We start from the raw sequence: 25,728 nt of genomic DNA on the forward strand, positions 1-25,728 counted from the left end.
TTACATTGTGTTGTTTTAATCCCAAGTATGTATGGAGATTTGCCAGCTCAGTCCTAACACTAGATATATTTTCTTTGTTCTAAACATATTATTAGTCTAAATGTTAATGTATAATGAATCACGTTGGTCGAGCAGATTTTCGAGGTTATAGATTATTCATTTAAGTTTTTAATGTTAAACGATAACGTTAAGTGTTTTATCAACTAGCCACGAAGTTAGTTTAAGTATTCTTGAACGTTATTGAAATGAAACAAATTGCCTTCAATAATTGTAGAAGCGAGTTTCAATGAAATTCACAAGTTTATTTTATAGGAGGGTTGAATACCAAAAAGTAGGTTAATTTATTACGTCAAAAATACTATTTTAGAAAACAATATAACAAAATGGTATTGACAATATGTCAGTCCTAAATCGCTTAAATAAGTATTTGCAATAGGTCTAGCTGCTATAAAACGCGACTTCTTCCTGACGTGTATATTAGTAGTAGTAGTAGTAACTTAATAGTTTTAGTTAAGTTATAGGAACTTATGATTGTGTTTCTTTTACTATTAAGTAACCTATGACTTATAGCTTACGCCCTTCTCGGAACATTTAAGCGTTTTTAACAGGCGACATAAATTCCAATAATAGTTTCCATTTATGAAGAAAATTGTAAAATTAGTTTTTGAGATTACCGGTATTTTTTTCCTATTGTTATCTTAGACATAGACAAAACATTTATTACTAACAAAACACACGCACAGAAACACAAAAAATAAAATAAATAAAATTAATTAAAAAGAATAATAATAGAGAGATAACAATTTTCTTAAAGAAAAATGAATCGTCAGCAATAATTATAAGTTTTTCCTTTATTTGTAATCCTAGAACTAAAAGTCTTCTATGCGTACCTACGTCTTGATTATCTGCTACCTTTAATGCTCTAGTAAATAGACTATATATATATAAAATATAGATAATAATCTTCCAACTTACCGTAACTTTGTTTATGCTCATTTTTCCTTGAAGTTTAGCTTATTTTCTAATATAATTTATGTGTCATATTCCTGTATAAATTTAAGCATTGCACAATTGTACAATACATTGAATTTGTATTTTTATGTTTTGATTATTTGTTAAGCATACTGACGTGCGATTTACACATATATTATACAACACTCATAAATACAAGTTTTATTAAATAGAGGTAAATATAGTTTTATGTGTGAGTGGATCTCTTGTTATGAATTTGAAACAGTATATGATACATGTTCGCCCCTCGATTCCTAATGAACCATAATGGCTCCCTCATCAATAGAAATCTGAGAGAGAATACTCGAAGGACAGAAATATCATTTGCGGAATGGAATGGATTTTGATGATAAGCGAGAATGTTCGTAGCATATCAAAGTGACCGGTTAGTATTAGGTAGCGGATGTAACTACATATACATGTAGGTAAAACATTCGCGCACTAAATATGGGTATTTAATTTATATTTACTTTATGTGTTATGGAAACATTTAAAACAGGAGCTCATAATAAGTCAAAGATTATTAATGTACCACTGAAATGCGTATTCGTCTTTCATTTCATTTACTGGTATTGCGTGATTGTTAAATATTATTCATATTATACCAAAATCTTTTCTTTTACATTATTAATTTCAATGACTACAAACATCATTTAGAAGTGGTAGTAGATAAGATAAGATAAATAGTAGTTTTTCTTCCCTAAATTGGTCTTAATAATCATGCACATAAAACTTTAATAACTAACACAGTTTGGTATATAGAGGTAATTTTTGGTAATAAGTGTGCGCTGGTCTTTACCAAAGCCAGCAATCAAATCGTTCATCCGATCCAAATGACTTCTTACACAAGACGTGATTCTTTTGCGAATTTAAGATGGACGGTATTAGTAAGAAAGTTTGCGTCCTATAATATAGATCCTTACATATGAAATTGACGTTTTGGATGGCAGAAACAAAAATAAGTTTTTTTTTTAAATAGATTATATTTAATCAATCATAGTATGTACCTTTGCTAACATGTACTTTTGCCATCTTACAGGAAGTTCATTGATCCCTTTACTAAAAAAAAAACAATTCAGACGGGAAATCTTTGAAGGAAAATCTTCGACTACCTCGTCAGATTTGAATTTTTTACCTTGCAAGAAGTTAAAATAGTTCCAAAATTGGTAATGTTGAAGCAAGGTCCGGGGATTACGATGAATTTCTGAGATATTCCAATTGGAGCTCCTCTAATTTGATAACCGTCTGCAGTGGCCTAGAACGATTGAACAGCCTTGGTTGTTTAGCAGCTAGCTTTTCCTTCATGGTTTGCAGTTGCTGACAATAGACATCTGCCGTAATCGTCTGTTCAGATTTAAGATAGTAATACAAATACACAATTTAGCTATTATAAAATGATTTGGATCAAAAGTACTTTTTACTTTCTAAAATATTTGTAAAGATTTTTATACCATTTACATAATTTAATTATCATAAAATACATTTTAAAACATAACCTCACAATAAATAGCTAACAATATCTATGTAACTTATAGCGTTGACAGTTTTTCTTATATTGCCAATTGTTAATTTGACTTTGAGAGGAACCTGTTGACTTTCTTCTTCTGGCGAAAGCTTTCAAAACACCTTCAGAAGTTTACATTTCTGAAACAATTTAGACATTTTATTCGTTAGGTATTTTTATATTTATGGATTTTATCCGTGTAAAATCGAGTTCATAGTGCTCTCAAGTAGCTGTATTCGAAAGACGTGGAACTGAATAAGACAGTGACGAGGGTGCGTTGAGATTTACACCGGGCTTAAGTGATTTAATCTCAATTATACAACTAATTTTGCTGTATTCATTTACAAGAAGCTAAAATTAAGTAGGAGTCTGAAAAATATATCAATAATTGTTTACGTAAAATAGGTAAAAAAATACTAGATACGCTACAAATCGTTGGAGAGCGCAAAGGTTATGCATATTTTGGATAGTAAATTAATTAATATTGGTTACCTTGTGGAGTGAGATAGTCTTTTCCTTTACCAACCTTAAGAGAGGAACTTCAACCAGTCTGACCACTCGTCCCTGTGGATTAAAAGACCGTCCCCCTAAGGTCTAAAAGTTATCTATAGACTCGGAATGTGACACTCGTATGTGTGTAAGACTCATTCGGGGCTCAGAAAAGTCGAAGCTGTGTCAAGTTTACAAATCGTGATTACAAACATACACATCTGGAATATAGTTAAACTTCACAGTCAGGTTTATATTGTTTTTGGCATGACTACAGAGAAAAACATAATTTTACAAAAAAATCAATTTGTAATTTAAGTAACAAATTTTTTTTTACCAATTAATACATAGTAAGAAATTTTTATTTAAAACGATAGTATTTATTAAGCGTAGTATAGTGTTTCAAAGTTATTTGCAGGCGCAGATTGTAGGTGATGCTATATTTGTTATTAGTGTTCCATACATTGCCTCTTGAGTATTCGCGTGTATTCCGATTCCGGCAAGAAACTCAGAATGGCACATTATTATGTTAATATTTTTACTATTCAATAGTTACAATTATTTTTCATTCAATTAGTATTGTATTACTCTCGTTTTGTTGCATTTTACTAGCATTACGTCGCTTTCATCAATGTGTCTTCCTGATAAATAATGTTTTTACTCTGATTAAACAGAAACTTCTTTTTACGGTTTGAATAGAGCTATTTTGGATGAGGTAAATACTATTAGACGATGGTTCGTAATAATTAATAATTATTTAGCTTTCCAGACAAGTGAATTGAAAGCCAAATTGTAAATACATTTTAAGATGGTTTCCTTCACGAATTACTTTTGTGTAGCCATTTGCTGCACAGGTTTTCTGTAAGCAATAGCATCGCGATGCAGGTGGTTTTATAAAATAGTTTTAATTTATAAGAAATATAATTTTATACCATGATAACACTTAACTATAAGTGAACCGTTTACGTGTTTGCCAGTTTTCATTTGAAACTTTAAGTTGTAATAGAAAACAGCCTCTGGCTTGGTCACTTCATATTGAATTAAAACATTTAACTAACGAGACTTTAGAATTTTCTAGAAAAGACTAATATGTATGAATAACAAGAAAACATATCTTGTTTATCGCCTATTTAAACGATCATATAATATTCTTTATAATATTTTACCCTTCACTTACAAAAGACGCGGTGTTTGCCTTTGACATCATTAATTAAAATGTCAAAATATAGTGAAGAGATGTTGCATAAACTAGGATAAAATTAGGTATTTTCTTAATCTACAATCTGAAATCCATTAATCTTAATTTTCAGTGACACTCCTATTCAAAAGTAAGTTTTGCGCACTGGGGACTTGGTACAATTAATGGCGTGTTAGGTATCTAAAACAAGCAATATTCGTTTATAGTATGAATTGAAATATTTTCGTTATGCTAATGTTATTTTAATATTGTTTGTACGTCAATTCTATCGTAAAATCTACTCAGTATGGACTATTGGACTTTGAACCCTTTGTATACATTTTAAATATGTGTATAGCAAAAAAATATATTGGAATATACATAAGTGGGTACCCAAGTAGTATTATTTATGCTTATCTATACAAATAAGAATATAATATCAAAAATCAATGTGTAAACGTCACAGCAGAATTATATTTTGACAAATCATATTTCAAAAATGAGGGTAGGACGAAATAGTTATAAGTAATAGCCAACTATTTAGTGTTTTACTACATTAACCATATTTATTACATTATATGATTAAGCGGGTTTATAAAATAAACTCTTGGTTTAGAGAAAGCATGTTGTTAATTATTTGTTTAATCGAACGTTAAAAGTATTTGTGATGAGTGAACAATGAAGGATCCGATTGAGGTGAGTAAAATTTTTAATTAATTATTATTATTTGTTATACACCCAACGATATGTAATTAAATTGCTAATTGGAGTTTTAATGTAGCGTCTAATTTTTATATTGACAATAATCACCGACAAATGTATAACTGTGGACTTCCTAACATACATTAATAGTAGATTATTTCTAACATACATTAATGTATTGATGATATGTTAGACTACCAGACACAATAGAAAGAAGTAAATTTAATTTTGTACAGTAATATCTGTCTAAAAACAGTTTGCTTATTAAAAAGATATCCTTGGCACTCCTTTAATTTGTTTCTTATTGTCCATAAATAAAAATATAAACAGAATATAATTTACATTACAACACAGTGAATTAAATAATACAAATAATTCATGAAGTTAGTTGGAGGATTAAAGTATTTTGTTGTACACTACATAATATGTTAATCCACGATGATGTGATGCGCCTGGGCAGTGACAGTGTAGTAATTACAAGTGGATTGTTTCGATGGATTTTCGTCAATTTATTGTCGGTTGCTGGCTTCATGATTACAGGATTTAGATGAAACGCATTTACTATCAATTGAGTAATAAACGGTTAATTTATTTACAAATATATTTATTATAAGCATTATACGATGTAAACATATATGTTTATATCGTGACTTTGTAGTCGTTTGTAAATGAACAAATAGTTAAAAACTATATTGAATCGTTAACAATGTTAGGAAGGAAATTATATTCCTAGTAATTTTGTGTTAAAATCGCAATCACAATTAATCGTGAGCCTTACACGGCTAATGATCGTCGATGGTCGATACATCTTTCTCATGTCAATTCGTAATCAGCCGTAATCCGACTTAATGACGTAACCTACCAAACAAGCTATTTGTTTAATAAAGTAATTAATTAAAAATAAACAATCATAAAGTCTCGGTTGTTTTCAGAGACAATTTTCCCTTTTCTAAATATAGTAGGTAATATATCATTTAAGTTTTATACAGTAATTTTATATAAAAAGTATACATAATTAAATATATGTAGTTTACTGTTGGCATTGATAAACCCCTTGACAATTTCAGGTTACGTGCATCGTTTGTCAATTACGATTCTGTTGTGCGGATTGCCGCTGGAAGCACGAGCAAAGAGCTCATGAGCTAACATATGACTGTCCACTTTGCCGTGGAAACCCCTTCCTCTGTCATCCCCAACACCTTAACCAAGACTTCATTGAACACCTTACATCCCACCTTCCACTCCGGTGCAGAAAGTGCCAACAAACATACACTACAATGCAAGACTTCCAAGATCTAGACAAGTGTACTACTATATCTGAATTGTGTAGTTTCAAGAGAGATGATGTTGAAGAAAAGTTTGATTCTATCTACGAGAAAATACGTAATGATACCGATAATTTTGAGGCGATTGTATCTGTTAATAAATCAAGTAAAACTGCAGTGATTACGCCGATACTAAGAAAAAACCACATTGTAGAATACGATTCTAGTGAAGACGATAGTATAGAAGGTAATAAAACGCCCCATCCTAATTTAGCCCCTAAAACACCAAAAGTTGATAAGCAAAATACTCCACATATTAAGAAAATGAGACAAACGCCACACGTCAAGAAGTGGATGCTGAGGCAGGCTGCTTTCGATGAAGATGAAGAGACTTTGAATGATGCTTCGGTGAACATGAATCCTAAAACACCAACGCCTTCCAGAAATGATGAATTAGAAGGTATATTTTTTTAACTATATTGTCTTTAACAGAAAACCTCATATCACTTTATATTGATATGAAGTTCTAGTTGTGTTTCCGAAACTATAATTTTACCAATCTGTATCAGTTCCAGAAGCAAGCCAGCAAGTAACAACTCCGACTTCACATCTTCCACACGTTTTAAAATTGGCACAGATTGTTACCACTAGTACTCCAACTAACCCAGCCACGGAAGGCTGGCTTCGCTTTCCTGATACTGCAAATGATTCTCCACTATCAGAAATTGAGACTGCTGATAGTCCATCACAAAAGGTATGCTTAAAAGTTTGGAATTTATTTATTTTCGAATACTTAGTTAGCTAATTAGGCTGCAAAACAATTAGAGCGATCAATCGTGGCGCGCAAGTAGGAATACTGTAGTATCTCACCTTAGCTAGTTTTATTTTCTGTATTTATAACTAAAAATAACGGGGCTTGAGATAGTGCCACTTTTCGACAGGCGTGACCCAAAGAAATGAGTGTTTATATAACCTAATATATAATATAACTAAAATGTAATATATAATATAATATATTCAAATCAGAAGTTCCAGATTTCATCCAAACAATTTGTCAACAAAACAAAAAATGGTTTTCACTCCATATTATATTACGCTTAATGTAACCTTATATATTCAGTATATCGAAAATATAATATTTATATTGTATCTTCTAACGTTATCCCTATATTTTCTTCACTTGCCAATATTTCAGAGACGTCATACAAGGAGATACCAATTCGTATTTTCTTTCAGTTCGAAGAATATTCAAATATTTAGTGAGCAACGCCGTCGCTTGAATGCAACTTTCAATTTATACCTTTATCGATTCCAAGTTTCCAACTTTTAATAAAACGGTATCTTTAAGACAACTGTTAAGAAATAAAAATGGCATGAAAATTAATTTACGCATATTTATTATCCATTGCATTTGTCTTGTCTAATCGTAAAATGAAATATGCTTAATACATTATTTATTATATAACTAATTTACTTTACGCTTCTATTTTCATTATCTGGCATTTATTTATTTATTGGGTACATACAACGGACCAAATATAATTCAGGAATAATTATTCTCATTTATTATTGTTATGTTTAAAGTTAAAATTATTTATATGTTTTATCTTTACAGCCAACGGAGATGCCAAAACTGAAAGGTATTATCGTAGACAGCCGTAGAGGAAGTCAAGAGAGTACAGAAAAGCAGGTCACTTTTCAGGATTCGAATGATTCTTCAGCCAAGAAAAAAGTCACATTCGCTGATGGAACTGTGTTCAACCAAGACGCTCCTAATATTAAGCGGGGTACACATCTACTTTATAGCAATACCGTTATCGTTAATAACGTCTATAACTAAATAATAGCCAAAAATTACATTAAAATCGGGGAACATTCAGAATTTCTCTAAGCCTATTAAAAATAGTATGATTGTGGAGTAATATTAATTGATTGCACTGCAATACGCTGATCCAGCTTTGTTTCAGCGCCATAAAGTTTATTCCTTTCTTTATGAACGATGATAGTAAAACTTTTATGTGAGACAAGCTGACTTACCTCTGTTGTTGTGTACCTTGTAGAATAATGCGAACAGGTGTAATTCGAAGTTAGTACCGATCGTTTACAATGTCTGTTTTACTCCTTAACGTTTAATTAAACAATTTGCAATTTTGTTGCTAAACTTTATATTGTGTTACAGATTAAGTAAAAGACTGACACGAAATATTTTTTAAATAATTACCACATAATCACAATAGCCTAAGATACATATTTTACTTTGTAATTTACTAACATGCCATTATTAACGCTATTGAAACGATACTCTTATATTAATCATAGAAAATGTTTTTCCAGTCTATCGCAAGCCAAAACGAATGTTAACTCCAGGCCCACAAAAGCCGAAAAGAGCTATCACCAATCCACGATTTCAAGCACTTCTTAATAGGTTTGAGAACAGAGTGGCAATGATTACGCAAACCCCACTTAACAGACTAGAGAAGAGCCAGGAAACACCACAGGTGGAACATAACGTTCTCGCTCGAGCTATCAGTTTCAAAGAAAGCCCAGGTCTTGAAAACACGAAAGATACCGACTTGTTTAGTTCGTGCGTGGATCCAGAACCAAATAATGCAATTACGATGCTCACAGCAAATATCGCAGGATCGCTACAAAAATGCCTCGCGTCTCTTATCAGAACCCAAGAGGACGAAACAGAAATACAATTTAAATTTACAGTAACGAAGAAAAAGGTGAGCGTGCAAAGGATGGCGAATGATGGCAGTGAAAATTTTAACGAGATAGACAGAGACGCAATCGTCGAAAAGGAAAACATTTGGTCGACTGTCACTAAGGTCGTGAAAAAGGTGTTTTGGGGTGACAAAGGTAAACACGATTTACATGATATTGCCTGATATGGACCAATTTCATACTGTAAATATATAAGTTAGAATACAATAAGATCGATTTGATTCGTTGTATACATACATATATTTTGTCATACGCCCTTTATTTCTAAGATGATATAAATCCTATATTTATATTTTATAGAAACTGTTATGTATATAGGCAAAGTTTATCGTAATTTCCTTTATTAAAATATCGACATAATATCCGTATGGCACTATAATTTACACAGGCGTGCCAGCCCTTAATACAACATACACTAAAATACAGAACGTCTTTTATTCAATTACGCTGTTATAAAATATCAAAAGTGCTGACAATATTTTAAAAATTCAGCTTAGAAAATTGTTTTCATACGATGTTAGGAAAACAATTATGAAACACGAGGGTTTACCCGTTGAGCTGCGATGCAATATTGCCGCTTTCCATACAAGAATTTTCTATAAAGCTTTTCATCTTTTTAGCATAGGGGTTAACAAGGATATTAATTTTTTGATCAGGTTCAATCAGAAAATATTGATGTGATTTGTAATACTAACGCAATTTCATTGTTTTCTACTTTAAAATATATTAATTTTGGCAGCAGAATTACCAGGCGCTCGTCTTCAGCAATTTTGTTTTGTGATGCTTCGTTTATCAAAATCAATAAATCGAATTAATCCAGATATCCGATGTAGTTAACTTAGTACATTAAAATAATGTTTGATATATTAACTCTGTTACGTGTTCATGAAATCGCTTATTCAGCTTTAAGAGCTTGTTTATGAGTCAAACTGAGGAGATATAGATGATAAAACGTTATTATGCTTTAGAAAGCTTTGAGAAATTGGATCAAGTTTGGAGGTGAAATAGATTTTGAATATTAAAGTTATTTATATTAAAATAATTTATTTGACGATCAAAGCTACATACATGGTTAAGTTATATTTCGAGAGGATACTATGAATATATTTTATATTTTAGAAACATCACACCGATCCTTTTGTCACGATTCCACATCCTCATCGACCTCTAAGCGCAAGTACGAAGACATATCTGATGACAGTCCACTGAATCACAAACGTCGGAAGTTCGAAGGGAGACTCCGTGGAAGGCCACCAATAAGACCCAATCTGGACATGGTGGGCTTAAGAACACACTCTGCGGAGAATTCTTCATTGCTAAAACAGTTTTCGTACCCGGAAGAAAGTTTGAACCAAAGCTTTTAATTTTAAATTGCATGAATAACTTGAATTTATTTAGTTCTTTGTGATTTCACAGATTTCAATTGATTTATAATACAAATTATATATATAAGGTTACTGTGGCAAAAAAGTTGTAATAAATTATTAATTATTTGTAGTTTTGTTATTTTATTATGCATTTAAATTTTTTGTTTAGAGCTCTGACGAGTACATTATCTATTACAGTAAGGTTTCACTTTATAGTATATCGTTATAGAATAAAGATTCCTTCAAAGAGACACCTATCTAATTGATTGTTAAGATATTATTATAAAGAGACTTTTAAAAGCGTTTTATTTAATCTAACGTGCAATCTAGTCATTACTTTTGATGAGTTATGGGCTTATATACAACTATAAAGTTGGTATATTTAACAATATGACCACTTGAGAAGATTCTTGGCAATAGTTTTCTAACAATAAAATCTAAGTGTGGCTTTGAAGGTTTATGTTAAGTATATTTATTTATTTCCTATTTTAACAGTTACTTCATTCTGATGCAATAGAAAACTTATTAATATAAAAATTAAATTAAAAACATAATATTATATCAAATAAGAAAACATAAAACCTAAACCTTTCTATAACTAATTATAAATAATGCAATTCTTGTGAATTCAGCCAGTGTGCCTCACATGCAATAATATTCAGGGTGCGCAAGACACGCGTAAATGGCATTTCTCTGTGTAAATTAGTTCGTGATCTAGGCACTGCAAGCAATTGCGACCGCTTAACACGCCGAGTGTGATTATTTGCCACACGCGGCCCCAACCTCTGCAACATTTCCGCATTATACTCGAAGGACCTCAAAAAATGTAATGTGATAGTAATGTCCCTATTTATCTCTAGCTTTTTGTATTCTACTATACCCAAAACAAACAAAATTGGATACATAACTGTGTAAATTGGGTACACTCCATACAAGGTTATGATTAAGGCATTGTAACTTGGCACTGAAAATTCTTATTTATATTGACAATTTTGTTCCAAACTGGCCGAATATACGCGTATACGATCTTGGCACGAGTTACATTACACGTGTAAGCTACTACGCGTTAAACAAACTTACAATTAATACTTAATGTGGGTCAGAGCTGTGCTAGTAAGGTCTAAATAAGGTCCTAAGAAGTGTAATATCATATTATAACGTAGGAAGTTATTAATTTATAGGTGATAGCTGCAAATATATTGTAACATTTAATACAGTTTTTTGCGCGCATTCGCATATGAACACCAGTGAGGCGCTATTACCAGCAGACGTATGTCTGTGATTTAACAATGAAATTGTATTATACCTGTCATGTGGAAGGTTCAGAAACTAGAAAAGAATAATATTGTAGGTAAATCAAATTCTAATTTGCATTTCGATTGAGAATCGACCTTTGCGTAACAGCTTACATATGACACTTTCCTAATTACTGAATAAACAATATAATCTCTTTTATTCATTACAGTAATTAGAGTACGATCTCACTAAGTCCCACAAATATCCTACGAATGACTGAACTACGTAAGGGGAAAGTGCATTGAAAAAAATTTACTTATGTTAATTCTAGTCGAAACTAATACCCCGTATAACACACGTTAGATCATATATATTAATCCGATTAAAGCTTAATGCCTTCATGTCAGCAATGAACAGTCATAGTTACATATATATTATCATAATTACCACATATTATATTAAATTACGTCTAATTCTTCATTCTATACAGGTTTATGTTGGGTTTGTTTAACGGTTTCAATGTCAAATTATTTTACTTATTTAGAATTCATGATCAGAAATGCTCTTTGAGTCCTACTCTGTAATTTCCATTGGGTACAGACAGCGATCCAGCATCAGCATCACAGATGTCAGAAAAACAGCCAAGAAGCTCGTAAGGGTTTTCTTTTTTGACAACGTGGACAGTGTACATAGTATAAACAATCTCTATCTCACGTCTTTGACTATTCACTATATTTGAGATTTATTTATTATTGATTTAACTTCATAATTTAACGAGTTAACCCCCAATCTAAGTCATTAGCAGGTAAGAGCTGAGTTATGTATATCAAACATCGTTTTTAGTATATTGTTACGAAGACGGGTCGACTACAATGTTTCTAGGTTTTTCCACTACTTAGAGAACTTTTCAGCAGGCTGTAATATGACTTCTGACCGTTTCAGGAGAGGGTCAATCACATATTAGAAAATTGTAATTTCCATAATGTTACCCTAGTTTTCAGGAAGCTGAAACCTTTTTTCAGTCAGTTTCAGAACATGTGTAGTCGATTGGTGCAGTTTTCAGGGGACCCGTTTTCAGGCCTAGTTATACCCCTTTGATGAAGGAATATTCTAGACCGAACTTTCTAGGTGTGAGACAAGGACTAAATGATCCGAGAGAGAGAGAGAGAAGATCAGAACTTTCTCGAAACTAGACGAGCACTCTAGAACGCCGTACGACAAGGACGGAGCAACGTGCTAAAGAGACAAAGAGTGCGAACGTTCTAGAATTGTGCAATCGCTACTCAGTAGTAAGCCCGCCTAGAAAGTTCTCGAATATTGTTTAGAATTATTCCCAGGGATATATAAGAGCGAAACACCGAAGCGATAAAGTGCGAATAAAGTGAATATAAGTGATAAAGTACTGTGTGAAGTGTGCATAGTGAAGTAATAAGTGATTGTTTTTGTGTGTGTAATTAGTGCATCTCTGCAATTAATTTGTGCCCATAAATTCCTCATTGATTTATCAAGAAATAAACCTTTGAAGAAATCTACGGCATTTTCTATCCGATCCCCTAGCTCGTAACAATATCTTGGAATATAGTAAAATTCCAATTTCCTAACTAATCTCCCGAATGTGAGGAGGTTCACCTTATTTATTATATACTGTATTTTAAAAATCGGTTACTTAAAAATTTATCGGACTTTGTTTTACTAGACATGAATCTACATAATGTAAATAACCTTTACATTATATTAATTATAAATGTATATATCCAGTAATACGACGCCTTAATATTTTTATTTTCACTCTATCAGATTTATTAAGAACAATTTTAATCTAGACAGCGTGTCTCAATTAATGGATACTAGCGAATATACATGAAAATTTTATTCATAACCAGTAGAATGCTATTTTTTACGATCACACATCATTAAATCCATATAGTCGTTAGAGATTTGGAAATCTGCGTAAAAGCTTTGGAATTAGAATAGTGAAATTAAATAATGTTGCCTCAATCAAGGCTTCCAAACGGTTCTTTCAAAAGCTTTGTGAGACCAAACCGAGATTTGTTTGATCTTCATGATTGCAACACGTGTTCCCACATAAAATTTCTTAATGAATTACATCCGAACTCAAAGGGAAAACGCCCGTATTTAGTGCACAAAAGAGCTATTTTAATGTGATAGTTTCAGTTTAATAGCCAGTTTAGCTCGCTATACTATAGTCGGTATAGGATTGTAATACGTAGATGTTTATGTGCTCAATAGAAAATTATGAAAACCAATGCAATATGTCCTTATTGTATCTTAATAAGCATATGTTATAAAAAGCTAAGAACAGTAACTTATACTAAAACCAGACCGAATTTTCCAAATACTTGGCGTATGAGTATTACTGTTTTATAATAATCGTTCATAATAAACTGAAATTATTGCGTTTTATACTCGAGAACTGCATGTTGTACGTTCTTTCGTTTGTCTTTTTTCCTTTTAATAGCTCGTATTTACTACGACTGTCGAGGTATTATAAGTTAAGAAGATACCAAGAATTATTACTGTGTTAACTGGCACGTTTACCTCGTTTAAGTTACCTCAGCTACTCATTAGATTATTATTACGAATTATTTTCTCATATTTTATCAATACTGAAATAGTAAACCACACTTTATTCCATATAACGACAACTCTTTATTATGTCAGAAAATGCGCAGTTTAGGATCACTATGGAGTGTTTCTAAACATACTAAGAGTAACAAGTGTAATATACATTAATAGTCATTGCAGGCAAAATATATCGTGCAATATTACTTAGTAATTCATTCGAAACACGTCCGTAGCACGTGACGATATTATTTCAAGTTCAAAGGGTAAAAAGCGGTACTGTATTAAAAAGGATGGCTCTGGTAATAGAACTCACGCACGAACTATTCTTTATAGAAATTTCTGGGACGTTTGTACGATTCAGATATTTTATAGATATGATACGGACTATTGGCGAATCCTAAACCGTTTTTATTCTTTGAAATGATTTGTTTTATAAAAGTAACTTAGTCCCATAACGCAGTAAGTGCCATATTTTCTCTTTAATAGCAAGAAGACCTCGAAGAATTTTGTAGATTTTTGAGTTTAACATGCCCGTTTGCTTGCGATATTTTTACTTTACGCATAATTATCAAATTCATAGATAGAAAAATCCATGAACGCCGAGCCTGGGCAAGACTGTCATTACGAGTAATTGATATATACAATAAACAAATTAGTAACATTACCAATAAAAACAATTAGGTATCGTAAGTGTGGGTAAGTTCAACACAGCTATAAATTTACACATTTTATTTTACAAGGGCCATTAACAGCTACAAGAGTTTCATAGGTCCTAGCAGGATGTCCTATTAGTCGGGTAGCAATTTTATATTAACCTCGTGAGAAATATTTAAAGTTGGTTTTATTGAGGTGAATATCTGGTTCAGACATAAATCTATGTCTGAGGGATTTATGAGAGGAACTCGTAGACAAAGTCTAATTGGACTTGTTCTGAGTTGAGATAAGATATCAACTAGCTCACGAGCTAGCGAACTCATCACAATAATATTTCTGTAATTATTTCGATCCATCATTTTTGTGTTCATATTACATATTACTTTGAAAATAAAATATTTTAATACTGGTTTAATATTACTACACGATATCGCACAGATAAACTGGATTTTACTTAACTGTTAAAGTTAGAAAGCTTAAAACTGAAAATTTATTGCATATATTTATAAACACAGCAGGAGAATGACCGTCCCTTGATTAAGACCTGGCTCTGATCCAAACACGTACTATAGAGACAATAAGTCGTAAAATATCCTTATTTACTTTGAGTTTTTATAAAATTAATGTTTCCAATCAACTCCTCTATAAAATAAGACACTAAATTTTTGTGCGTGTTGCATTTTAAATGATTTTTTGTCAAAAAGCTAATAAACTCATCAAACTGCCACGATTGTTTCAACTACAGGCGCAAACATGCAGGGAGTATAAGCATAAGGATGCAAATAATACTTACCTTAAAAAATATATATAAAACACAAAAGTGTTGATGAAGATGTTTTTTCGGTTCTTTTCATGTTATCATTTTGATGTGATACATCTATAGCCGCACGATATATACGATGGTATATATATACAGTCTATACGAAGTCACTGATTAAACGAATTAAGTAGTCACGATTTGAAATAAATTCGTAAATTTTTGTATTTAATAAAAATAAATGTTTATTCAATAAATAGTCATCGATATCTGGAAAAAAATCGTAATATTTTATTTTATCATTATGACATATTTAGTTCCTATCACAATATGTTCTTATCTGCATAATACTTTTACAAAATAATGTCTATGTTTCACATCTGCCAGGCGTCCCGTGACAGCTCACATTTTTTTTCTTTATAGGCCTGAAGGCAGTCTTCTGCGGCTAGCACATGTCGATTATTCTGCTGTTCACAAATATAAACATCCATTGTTGCACAAGCAAGAGACGGAGACGCTTAGCCACTATGCATGAATTACTCACTATTTACAAGACTTCATTAAAATAAATAAAACCGTTTAAGTTGTTATTTCATAATGTCATTATCATTAGACTATTACCGAGTCGGACAAGATATAAGAGCAATAATTAGCGATGTTTTAGCTGGTAATATTGAGGAAGAAACTCATAAAACGCGGACAAAAGAGCTCAGACAATGCCCCTAATGGCCGCCGGAAGTCGCGCTGATACCGGATGTCAGGGATGTGACGTCACGATAAGAGTTAGACGGAGCTTATTGAGCCTTTGTTCTATTTCATTTAAGATTCTACAATTTTGTAGTCCAGCTTTTGAGGCGTTTAATAAGAATATTTTAATGGATAAAATAGCTATGTAATTTTCAATGTCTGTTGCTTGATATTTTTATCAAGCAAAGCTTAACAACCAGGTATTAGTTTCAGTATTTAAATTACAGAAAACTCAATTGACTTTAATATTGATATTAAAAATACTTTCGATGCTGTATATTTACAAGAAGTTTAACTGTAATCCTACCTAATCAGTCTCCTAAAGATACAGTTTTTAAAATAATTTATATCTTCAAAAAAATAATGTTAAATATTTTGAATTTTTTGTCGGTGAAAGATAGCCAATTGCTTTATATTTTACTAGGTTCGCACGCAGTCATGACTTGGGAATAAACTACAAATACCAAAAAAATATTGGATATCGATTGTATCTCGTACCGCAACCGAAGATATTTCAATATGTGTAGTAAGTAAGTAGTGATGGGAATAAAATAATATCTCAGTTATCGATTCAATTCTTATTTTATTATTTATGCAAAGTGTTTTTCATAAAAACATGGTAAGGACATTGATTGCTTGCATTGCGCGCTAATGGTAACAGAGAGTTTAAGAGAAACAGTACCACAAAATCTACCAGTGGGTGTCAGGATCAGTAGTATACTTCATCAATAATGTGGTATTATTGTTACTTTTTTTGGACTGGATATCGTTTTCTGAAGCACACTAAATTGTTTTCCAATACATGGGCTGATATATATTTTTAGTACTTAATTGCCTGTGCTCCAACGCAGAAAGCTTTATCGTTTTCTTTTTAGGTACGTCAAATATCATTCATAATCAAAATCACTGTCATTATTAGCCAATGGGGGCAAATTGGCATTTTGCAAAAAAAAATATTTTACTGGACGATGCAACTGTATAATCCGGCGTTGATTTTTTGTTAGAAAACACATCAAAATAAACACAATTTTATTTTAAAACCACTTATTGTTTATCAAAAATATTCAGCACGTAGCTATATTCGCGAGTGTTATTTCCAAAACGTGCGCGCGACCTCCCAGCTCCCATGTCGATGCTTGGACAACACTAAAACGAGTCACGCAGCGCCCGCGCCGCCAATCCTCCCTCTTGCGTCGACGAGGCGTACAATTTTACGTACCGGCATATCTCCTAACGCAAGGAATTAAAATAATTACAATACTGTGCATTAATCCATCACTAATTTATTTTTTAATGTCCGTGATTTCAGCTTTAAGTAGGATACAAATATGTATATTTGTGCTGCTCATACTTAAAGAACTTTACACCTTAGATCCTCCCGCAAGAAGAGAAACAACATGATTATGTTCAACGCACAATTCAAAAGTCCTGCAAGAGATCTGATAGATCCCGTAATTCTGCGGACTTGTTAAAAAGTATATAATAAAAACTGAAGCCTCGACACTATTGTATAAATTAAAAGTAGTTTTTCTAAGTAGAAAGAAGTATAAAATAAAGTAAAGACTACATAACATTGATCGCAACATTAAATATTGATTTTAAATTGATTATTTATTGAAAATGTAAATTATCGTCTCTGAGCTACATCGGCTTTCAACTCAGCGTTCTCAGGCCACAAGCTTATCTATTTGCAACTTGCTGATGCAATTTCATTAAGAGTGCGAGTGCGGACTTACTTACCGGGATATAAGATTTTCATATATCACTTTTACAGCTTTATCGAACACGTTTTCAGATTTTAGGATGAAAGCCTTGGGAACTGTTAAGAAGCAAACTTAACCTATTTTTAAGTTTAACTTAGTTAACGTAAATTCAAGAATATAATAATTTATGTTTTTTAATTAAACTTTCAATCTCGGAAATAAGGTCGTATTGTAAGCTCCTCAGAAAGCTAAAAGAAATTTTATATTTACATAAAATTATATAAATTGCATTTTCAGTATATCACTGCACTGCTGGTCTTTGGTCATCATTTTTCCTACACACGATAAATACGAGTACAACATTTTTATTATGATAGATATACGTTCTCGCTACTACAGCGCACACAGCCTTCACAGCTCGGCTAACAATTTTAAGTAAACGCTTTGCGAACTCGCGAAACTGACAGGCGATGGGGATAACACAGATTGTGTTTGAATTTTTAGTATTTTAGTCTGTTTCATGTTCCACGATGATTTTTGTACAGTTACTTTATGAATCTAAGAGTTGTATGTAAACATTAGTTTTGTTAAAAGTTTACTCACATTTAAAGAGCATAATTATTTTATTCTTAATATACTTAAAATAAACGCATGATGAAACTTTTTTTAATGTGTACATTTGAAACATTGCATTAATAAGTATATTTATTTGCAGGTACACGGTTCCTGGGGCCTACCGGCCTTCGTGTGTGACGTGTATATCGCGATGGATGTGACGTCGTCAACCTCCAGCATTTTCAATCTGGTCGCCATATCTGTCGATAGGTAATTAACCATAACCATAACCAAACTGGCTCAGAGCTGAATCAGTCAAGACTTTCGTCCAGCAACAGCGAATTGTTATACGGGATCTTTGTTTTTACTTGGCAGTGAAAATTTATTAATACCCTTTTCCATGTTTCCTTAAACACTTGCTCGACTTCTTGATTCCATTAAGGTCTTGTATGAAAATGTGATGACTATATTTATGGGCCTATATAATTAATCTAGCCTTTAATTTTTTTTATATATAACTTATTCATGAACATTAGCGTTGATGTTAAAAATCGGTCTTGACACACCAATCTTGAAATGGAGGTATCAAATTTAAAATATCATTTTACAGCCTAAAATACCTTGAAAAGATTTCTCGTACTATATACATAACTAATAATTTAATAGAGATACTCTGAGTGCTTTTATTAATTCTATTTATGTTTCGCTTTTCTCGATATATCGGAAAATATTGGTCTACGGAAATATATTTTCTTGGAACACATACGACGTTTCAAACTTTGTAAATTAAATTATTCAGTAAAGTTTTTTAAACACTGTTGGTTAGCATTATTTGCTAAAGCAAATAATTTAAATTTGAACACTTTGGTTCCCACTTTCCTATGCGTCTACTTACCTTTTAATAGTTGTCGTTTTTCACTCAACATACAAAAATATAAAGAGACTACGAAGTGAAAATTTTATTTGATGATGTATGTTTTAAATTCAATAATTTTGTAGGTACATAGCAGTAACCCAACCAATCAAGTACGCTAAACACAAAAACAATAGGCGAGTTTGGTTCACCATTGTCCTGGTGTGGATGATCTCTGCAGCAATAGGAGCGCCCATCGTTCTAGGACTGAATGACACACCAGACAGAAATTACGACGAATGCCTCTTCAACAGCCTCAACTATGTGTTGTATTCGTCGTTGGGGTCTTTCTACATACCCTGTATAATGATGATGTTCCTCTATTACAATATTTTTAAGGTGAGCAAATTCATTTTCTTATTAAGGTGTATCTAGTAAGTTAAGTGTATCGAGTGGTAGGATTTTTTAAACTTTGGAAAATAACGTAAATAAATGATATATTACATTTACTATTACATAGACTATTAATATATAATAGTCTATGAAATAACACAAACGAATTCGCATATAGAGCGTTAAGGCAGTACAGTGACCTATTTTAACAGGCTTTAAGAAACCGTGCCAAGAAACAGAGAGCAGCCAAGAAGCCTCCGATATCAGGTGAACCAACAGGAACCACAGCTGCCGTGGTTATCGAAAACGTAGCTCAAACTAGACAGTTGGAGACAGCTATAGATGAAAGACCGACAAATACAGGCTCTGGCAGCAATGAAGATGACCATGAAGATAGGTAATTAACAATATGATATTTGACAATATGGAAATAACTGTTATTAAATAATGAGAATAGATGGCTTAAGGACTAAAACTTAGTGCTGGAGTCAGTATATCCAAATATTATTTACCATTCTAAAATTTGTAATCTATATGCGTTTCAGAGATATTTGTCTCAAATTTATATATGTATAGATTTGTCCTGATCCAAGTTTTATAATAATCATTCTAAGTCTAATTCTGTCTGTCGTCAGCCTTCAAGTATACATTTCGTAAAATATTTCAAATTTTACCAGGTAGGTATCGTAATGTTACAACCGCATCTGATTTTAAAACAATAACGTGATAATTTTCAAACATATCAGAACTAAAATGTGTGTTTTAAACCAGATCTAAAACTTTTCATAAAATTAACGACACATCGCTACAATAATCAAGCTTAACTTAGCATTAAACCTGAACATAATGTTTATATACGCATATATATATACTGGGGTCCCGAGAGATTTGGAAAATCCTTTTTACACTGAATTATGTTACCATTGTCATTGATAATTACAAAAGTGACATATTAAAGTTTTATCTATATTTCCATTAGTTTCGACAAGCGGTCTGTTGAGATGGAGGTATACACGGAAGAGTGTCACGTGATTCCTAACGATAAATCCACTGAATTCATGTTAGCCACACTAACTGAACAAAGCACTAGGTGAGTATATTGTTTACACACTTTTTTTAGCTTTATCTAACTTAAACAAAACTTCTTAACAATATTTAAACTCAATATATAATTGAGTCATAGGTATAATGCGTTTGTAAATAATCATTTAAAAAGTGTTGAGAATATTATAACTGAAAATTATTTGTTATGATTCCTAAAAGTAAATAGAGATTTTAAGGTGTTTACAATCTTTCAGAACCCCGAGAAAAAAGGTAAAACCCCAAACCATTCAGGATCCAAACGGAAACAACGACTCCGGGTATGCTCCCTCCAATCTGGAGGATACTATTAGGGAACACATGACCCCTCCAGGGTCTCCCCCAGTAAAAGATGCCACTGTACTGAGAAATATGGCCTGTGATACGTGGAAGAAGAATGGCAAGAGACTTGAACCGGATACAAGGTAAGGGAAGGCTGCCAGTTAAATTATGTTACTGAAAACTCACTCTACAATTTTAGCTAATGTACCGGGAATTCATCTCTTTCAAACTTTTGAATTAAAATACAATCATTAGCTACTGATATATATATTAATTGTCACTCTTTAACCCTAAGATTAGCTTTTATATTTATGTAATTATTGTTTTTTAGTTTAGTTTTGTTGTTGTTGTTATATGTTATTTCTATTAATTATTTTTGCACTTCTTGTGCTTTACCCTCTGTAGGTTTTAATTTTCCATACTAGAGTTGCCTGGAAGAAATAGCTTGTTAGCAATAAGGCCGCCCATTGCCTAATGTTATTTATTTATGTGAATGTTTAAGTGTTAAATGTACATGTATTCATTAGACTTTTAATTACCAATTTAAAAAAAACACATTCGATTCTCAGATGCGCGTCAATCGCTTTTCGTTCTGAAGATGACCTGGGGTCCAGTCACTACGACCTCCGAGATGGCACAAATAGTAAAAAAGAAAGGAAAGCAAGCTCCACGGCCAGGTTCACTATCTACAAAGCGAATAAAGCAAGCAAGAAGAAACGAGAAAAGTCCTCCGCGAAAAAGGAAAGAAAAGCAACTAAGACACTGGCTATAGTTTTAGGTACATGTTTTGACGTTATATTCTAGTAATAGCAATGAAATTATATTATTTTTAACAAAAAATTAGAAATATATCCTATCATTAATTTTACTACTTTTACTAATTATACTACCTGAGACACTAAGAAATGAAAAAAAGATACATCTAATATAATAAGATACAAGATACATTTACAAACAAACTAAAAAAACTTCTTATACGTAAATGAGTACCTAGAAGATAAAAATATAGCTTAATTTCATGATTATTAATCCCTAAATATTCAAAATTAAATAAATAAATAAAAATGTTATTCTATGAAATTGGTACTAGCCTGGAGTGTGAAGTTTTATGTGCTATTTTGTTGCTATTAATTATGTTATATAGGTTTTGTAATGCCTTTTTTTGCTGTGCCCTAACAGGGTCCATAATATTGTACCTAGCTTTAAGCCTCATAAACATCTTTTGTAACGTTATGGAATGCAAATAAATACATGAATACATAATCAGGTCAGGAAGTAACCATATCTATATTTATAGATATTCTTGAACTAAGCAATATCCACAAACAATGAAAAGTAAAATAAACCAAGGTAGAATTAAAAACCAGACGCATAAATATGAATAGTTCTACCCACATTATAACGCCGATCGGGTATTGGAAATTTAATATATTATTTCTTTAAAAAACTTTCATTGAATAACTTTTACCCCAAAAAACTATTCATATGATCGAAAACTTGACACAAACGGAAATCCGAAATATATTTCAAATGTTTTTTCTATAGGTGAGAAACTCTTAAGTGGTTCGCCTATTTCAAAAGGGAAGCTGTTAAAACTTGTTTCGAGTTTCCAAGTATTTGCGAGGAACAAAATTACTTATATCGAATCTAAGTTCACACCTTTTCACAAATGATTCAAGAGTTGCGAAGTGTTAACTTGCGATATCTAAGAACCTTGTAAACTCGACGAAATCTTCAAAATTAACAGCCAATTTAATGACCTTTCTCTAACTTTATTCTTAATTAAAATAAATTAAAATTTTCCTCTGTTATACGTAACTTTATTAATTTGTTCAAGTTAGTTGTTTTGGATTCGTTTTTCCATTTCCACTAAATTTTTGAAAATAGAAATTGATATCATGTTTTTTAATTCGTTTTTAAATTTTTGTTTTAAACATCTACTGTAGTATTTATATTTACAGGTGTGTTCCTCTTCTGCTGGACACCGTTTTTCACCTGCAACGTACTGGACGCGATTTGCGCTAAATTTGGTCTTCAGTTCACACCGGGAGTCACCGTCTTCATTCTCAACACTTGGCTAGGATATATCAACTCCTTCCTCAACCCAGTTATCTACACGATATTTAACCCAGAGTTTAGAAAAGCCTTCCGGAAAATCTTGAAGTGCAGCACCTAGCGTCTGGATTACGTGGTCGTCTTCGCTCAGTAGTTCAATTAGAAATATTAGAAGGCATGAGCAATTTTATTTGGCTATCAAAAGACGAAATATAAATGATTGTAATATAAATATAAAGTCTCTCTTATTAAAATTGCATTATAAATTAAACGCTAACAACGAACACTATGGACGGCGGCCATATTGTGATCATTTATAAATAGCATATCGACTGCTTTAGCATAACCGTTTTCTCCAACTAGTTTTGTAACTATCTACAAGTAGTTTTTCCTGTAAGATTAGCTATGTAAAAAGATATTTGTATTCTGTCCTATAACGCTTAACATTAAAATATGCTTATGTCTCAGAGAGCGACGTCACGATGGGATGGTTGTATGGAATAAATAATCCGGAAACAACAAAAGAATATAAAAGAAAAGAACTCAGTAAATAAACTACGTTAGCGCGTCCTTTGTATTTCAAAGCGGAGTGGAAAACAGAATATAGAACTTTCCACCTCTCTCAAGACAGAGAGTTATAGTAAAGCTTTAACTATACCCATCAGTATTACTACAATAACTCCTAAAAAATAACTTCTAAATTTAATTATAGTTAATAACTTGCCAAAAGTTTATACGCTTCCCATTTCTTTAAGGTTGTGATTTTATTTCATAATGTACGTGTTATGTGTGTTTTAAGTTTATAATAATTCGTAAGTGTTCAAAAATTAACGATTCAATCAGAAATAAGATTAACTCTGGAAATACTTAAAACATGGATCTCTTTTGCAAGACCTTTTAAAAAAAGTAATATTAAATTACTTTTTTATTTACTCACCACACGGGTACTATATACATTATATATACTTTAGAAACTTAACTATTAAATCAAAAGTACACTCAAATCTAGTTTTTACACATTCAATATTTATTTTTCTAAACAATTAGGATTAGATTAATTGATATCTACTATAATAAAAAAAAATATTTATGAAGTCAATGCACGGCGTGATTTGAAGTTTGTAAATACGATAACTATATAATTTGATCATATCAAAAATTGTGAATAATCTCTATAAATTTGAATTTATAAGGTCCTGTTAGAAACTAGTCTATCTACGAAACATAATCCAATAAGTTTTATTATTATGCCGATGCGACATTTTATAAATACATATATAGTTAATATATGTATTATTATTATACCTCGTAACATGTAACCTTTTTTAGGCATTTAAGTCGCGAGGTTTGTATTGAACTATCTCAACTATGTAATTAACCAATTAGCATAAAGCTTATACATCAAATAAGCTGAATTTATTAGATTGTATATATTAACCAATCTTTAAATCGTACAAATTAAAGCATTTGTTCTCACACACTCTTTGTCAGACCAAAACTCTTCTGTCAAAGAGTGTTCATGCTGTGAAATTCATTATTATTAGTGGTATATCAAACATTGTATTTAAACTGATAAGTGTTTATTAGGGGGTTAATGTAAAATATATATTATTTAATTTTTTAAATATAATTATTCAAACAGCTCACGCTTCAGTGGATTTATATAAAATTACTTTAGACCAAAGATTATTTACATATTCAGGTCATAAGAATTAAATATTGTGATTTAATTTTAATTATGCTCAATTATTTAAATACTCCAAATGTAACTCAATGTTCCTTGTATTCTATACAGTTTATATGTTTACGTATATTAATTTATTTCACCCTTAACTTCATTCTTTATTGCTAATTGTGTTTAACTGCGATATAAACTTAACTAGAGTTTTATATAGGCTAAATATTTAAAAGTATCCTGATAATAGCTATGTATAAAAGCTCAATATTTTAAATAAATGAGATTCTTATGCAATAATGTAGCGTAAGTGTTAGTCGCGCCAAATTTAAATGTAAATATTTGGAGTAATTTGTAAATTGTAACATTTAGTTAAATATCAGACAACTCGTAGGTAAAATAAAAATAATTTCATAAGCAGATGGTAACTTTAAATATATCCTTAAAATATGTTTCTTTTTAAGTATTAGTTAAAATGTGTTGTGATTTATTTGTGTATACTAAATTAACTCAAATACCTAACGAACATTATACTATCGTGTATTAGTAATTGTACAGGTAGCGTTTGAACTTTCTATGCAAAATTGTGATGATTACAAATATATTACTCTGTTTTTAAACGATTTGTTTTATTGTATCGTCTTGCTCCAAAACAATATTTATGAAAGATAATTAGATAATCTATAATCAAAGATTAATTTAACAAAGCTTACATCGATGGCATTTTTAGGTCCAGATTCGATATTACCTAGGTAACACTAAAAATGTTTAGATAATGAAAAATAGCTTAATGTAGAAAATTGCCAATATTTTTATTGTTTTTCAAATTAATCTCCGTTCCTCTCTACACATCGTCCCATTAAATGGAACCACTGAGAAAAGCAGTGCTGAGAAGATTGCATTCTTCCTT

General features: G+C 31.5%; 2 protein-coding genes across 3 annotated transcripts in view; both read left to right on the forward strand.

Annotated features, from left to right (window-relative positions):
• The window catches only part of LOC123714267 (dopamine D2-like receptor), an 81,099-nt gene extending 56,983 nt beyond the window's left edge, over positions 1-24,116 (forward strand). For both annotated transcript variants that reach the window (XM_045668477.1, XM_045668485.1), the window contains exons 3-9: positions 18,641-18,750; positions 19,480-19,732; positions 19,939-20,123; positions 20,706-20,816; positions 21,025-21,231; positions 21,658-21,866; positions 23,050-24,116. In XM_045668477.1, the coding sequence (XP_045524433.1) occupies positions 18,641-18,750; positions 19,480-19,732; positions 19,939-20,123; positions 20,706-20,816; positions 21,025-21,231; positions 21,658-21,866; positions 23,050-23,264 (1,290 nt within the window). In that variant the 3' untranslated portion in view covers positions 23,265-24,116. The remainder of the gene's footprint in view (positions 1-18,640; positions 18,751-19,479; positions 19,733-19,938; positions 20,124-20,705; positions 20,817-21,024; positions 21,232-21,657; positions 21,867-23,049) is intronic.
• On the forward strand, positions 4,785-10,289 carry LOC123714260. Its single transcript, XM_045668466.1, has 6 exons — positions 4,785-4,877; positions 5,951-6,608; positions 6,718-6,902; positions 7,764-7,935; positions 8,483-9,010; positions 9,995-10,289. Exons 1-6 carry the CDS (start codon positions 4,860-4,862, stop codon positions 10,237-10,239), a joined length of 1,806 nt encoding a protein of 601 aa, XP_045524422.1. The 5' UTR covers positions 4,785-4,859; the 3' UTR covers positions 10,240-10,289.
• Positions 24,117-25,728: the final 1,612 nt, after the last annotated feature.

Source organism: Pieris brassicae, chromosome 1, assembly GCF_905147105.1.
Source record: "Pieris brassicae chromosome 1, ilPieBrab1.1, whole genome shotgun sequence".
Taxonomy (NCBI): Eukaryota; Metazoa; Arthropoda; class Insecta; order Lepidoptera; family Pieridae; genus Pieris; species Pieris brassicae.

What these genes read in the sequence shown, in the direction of transcription:
- LOC123714260 (XM_045668466.1), top strand. An exon ending in CGCTCCTAATATTAAGCGGG is followed by an intron (nt 7,936 to 8,482) that starts GTACACATCTAC and finishes ATGTTTTTCCAG; the next exon opens with TCTATCGCAAGCCAAAACGA. An exon ending in GGTGTTTTGGGGTGACAAAG is followed by an intron (nt 9,011 to 9,994) that starts GTAAACACGATT and finishes TTTATATTTTAG; the next exon opens with AAACATCACACCGATCCTTT.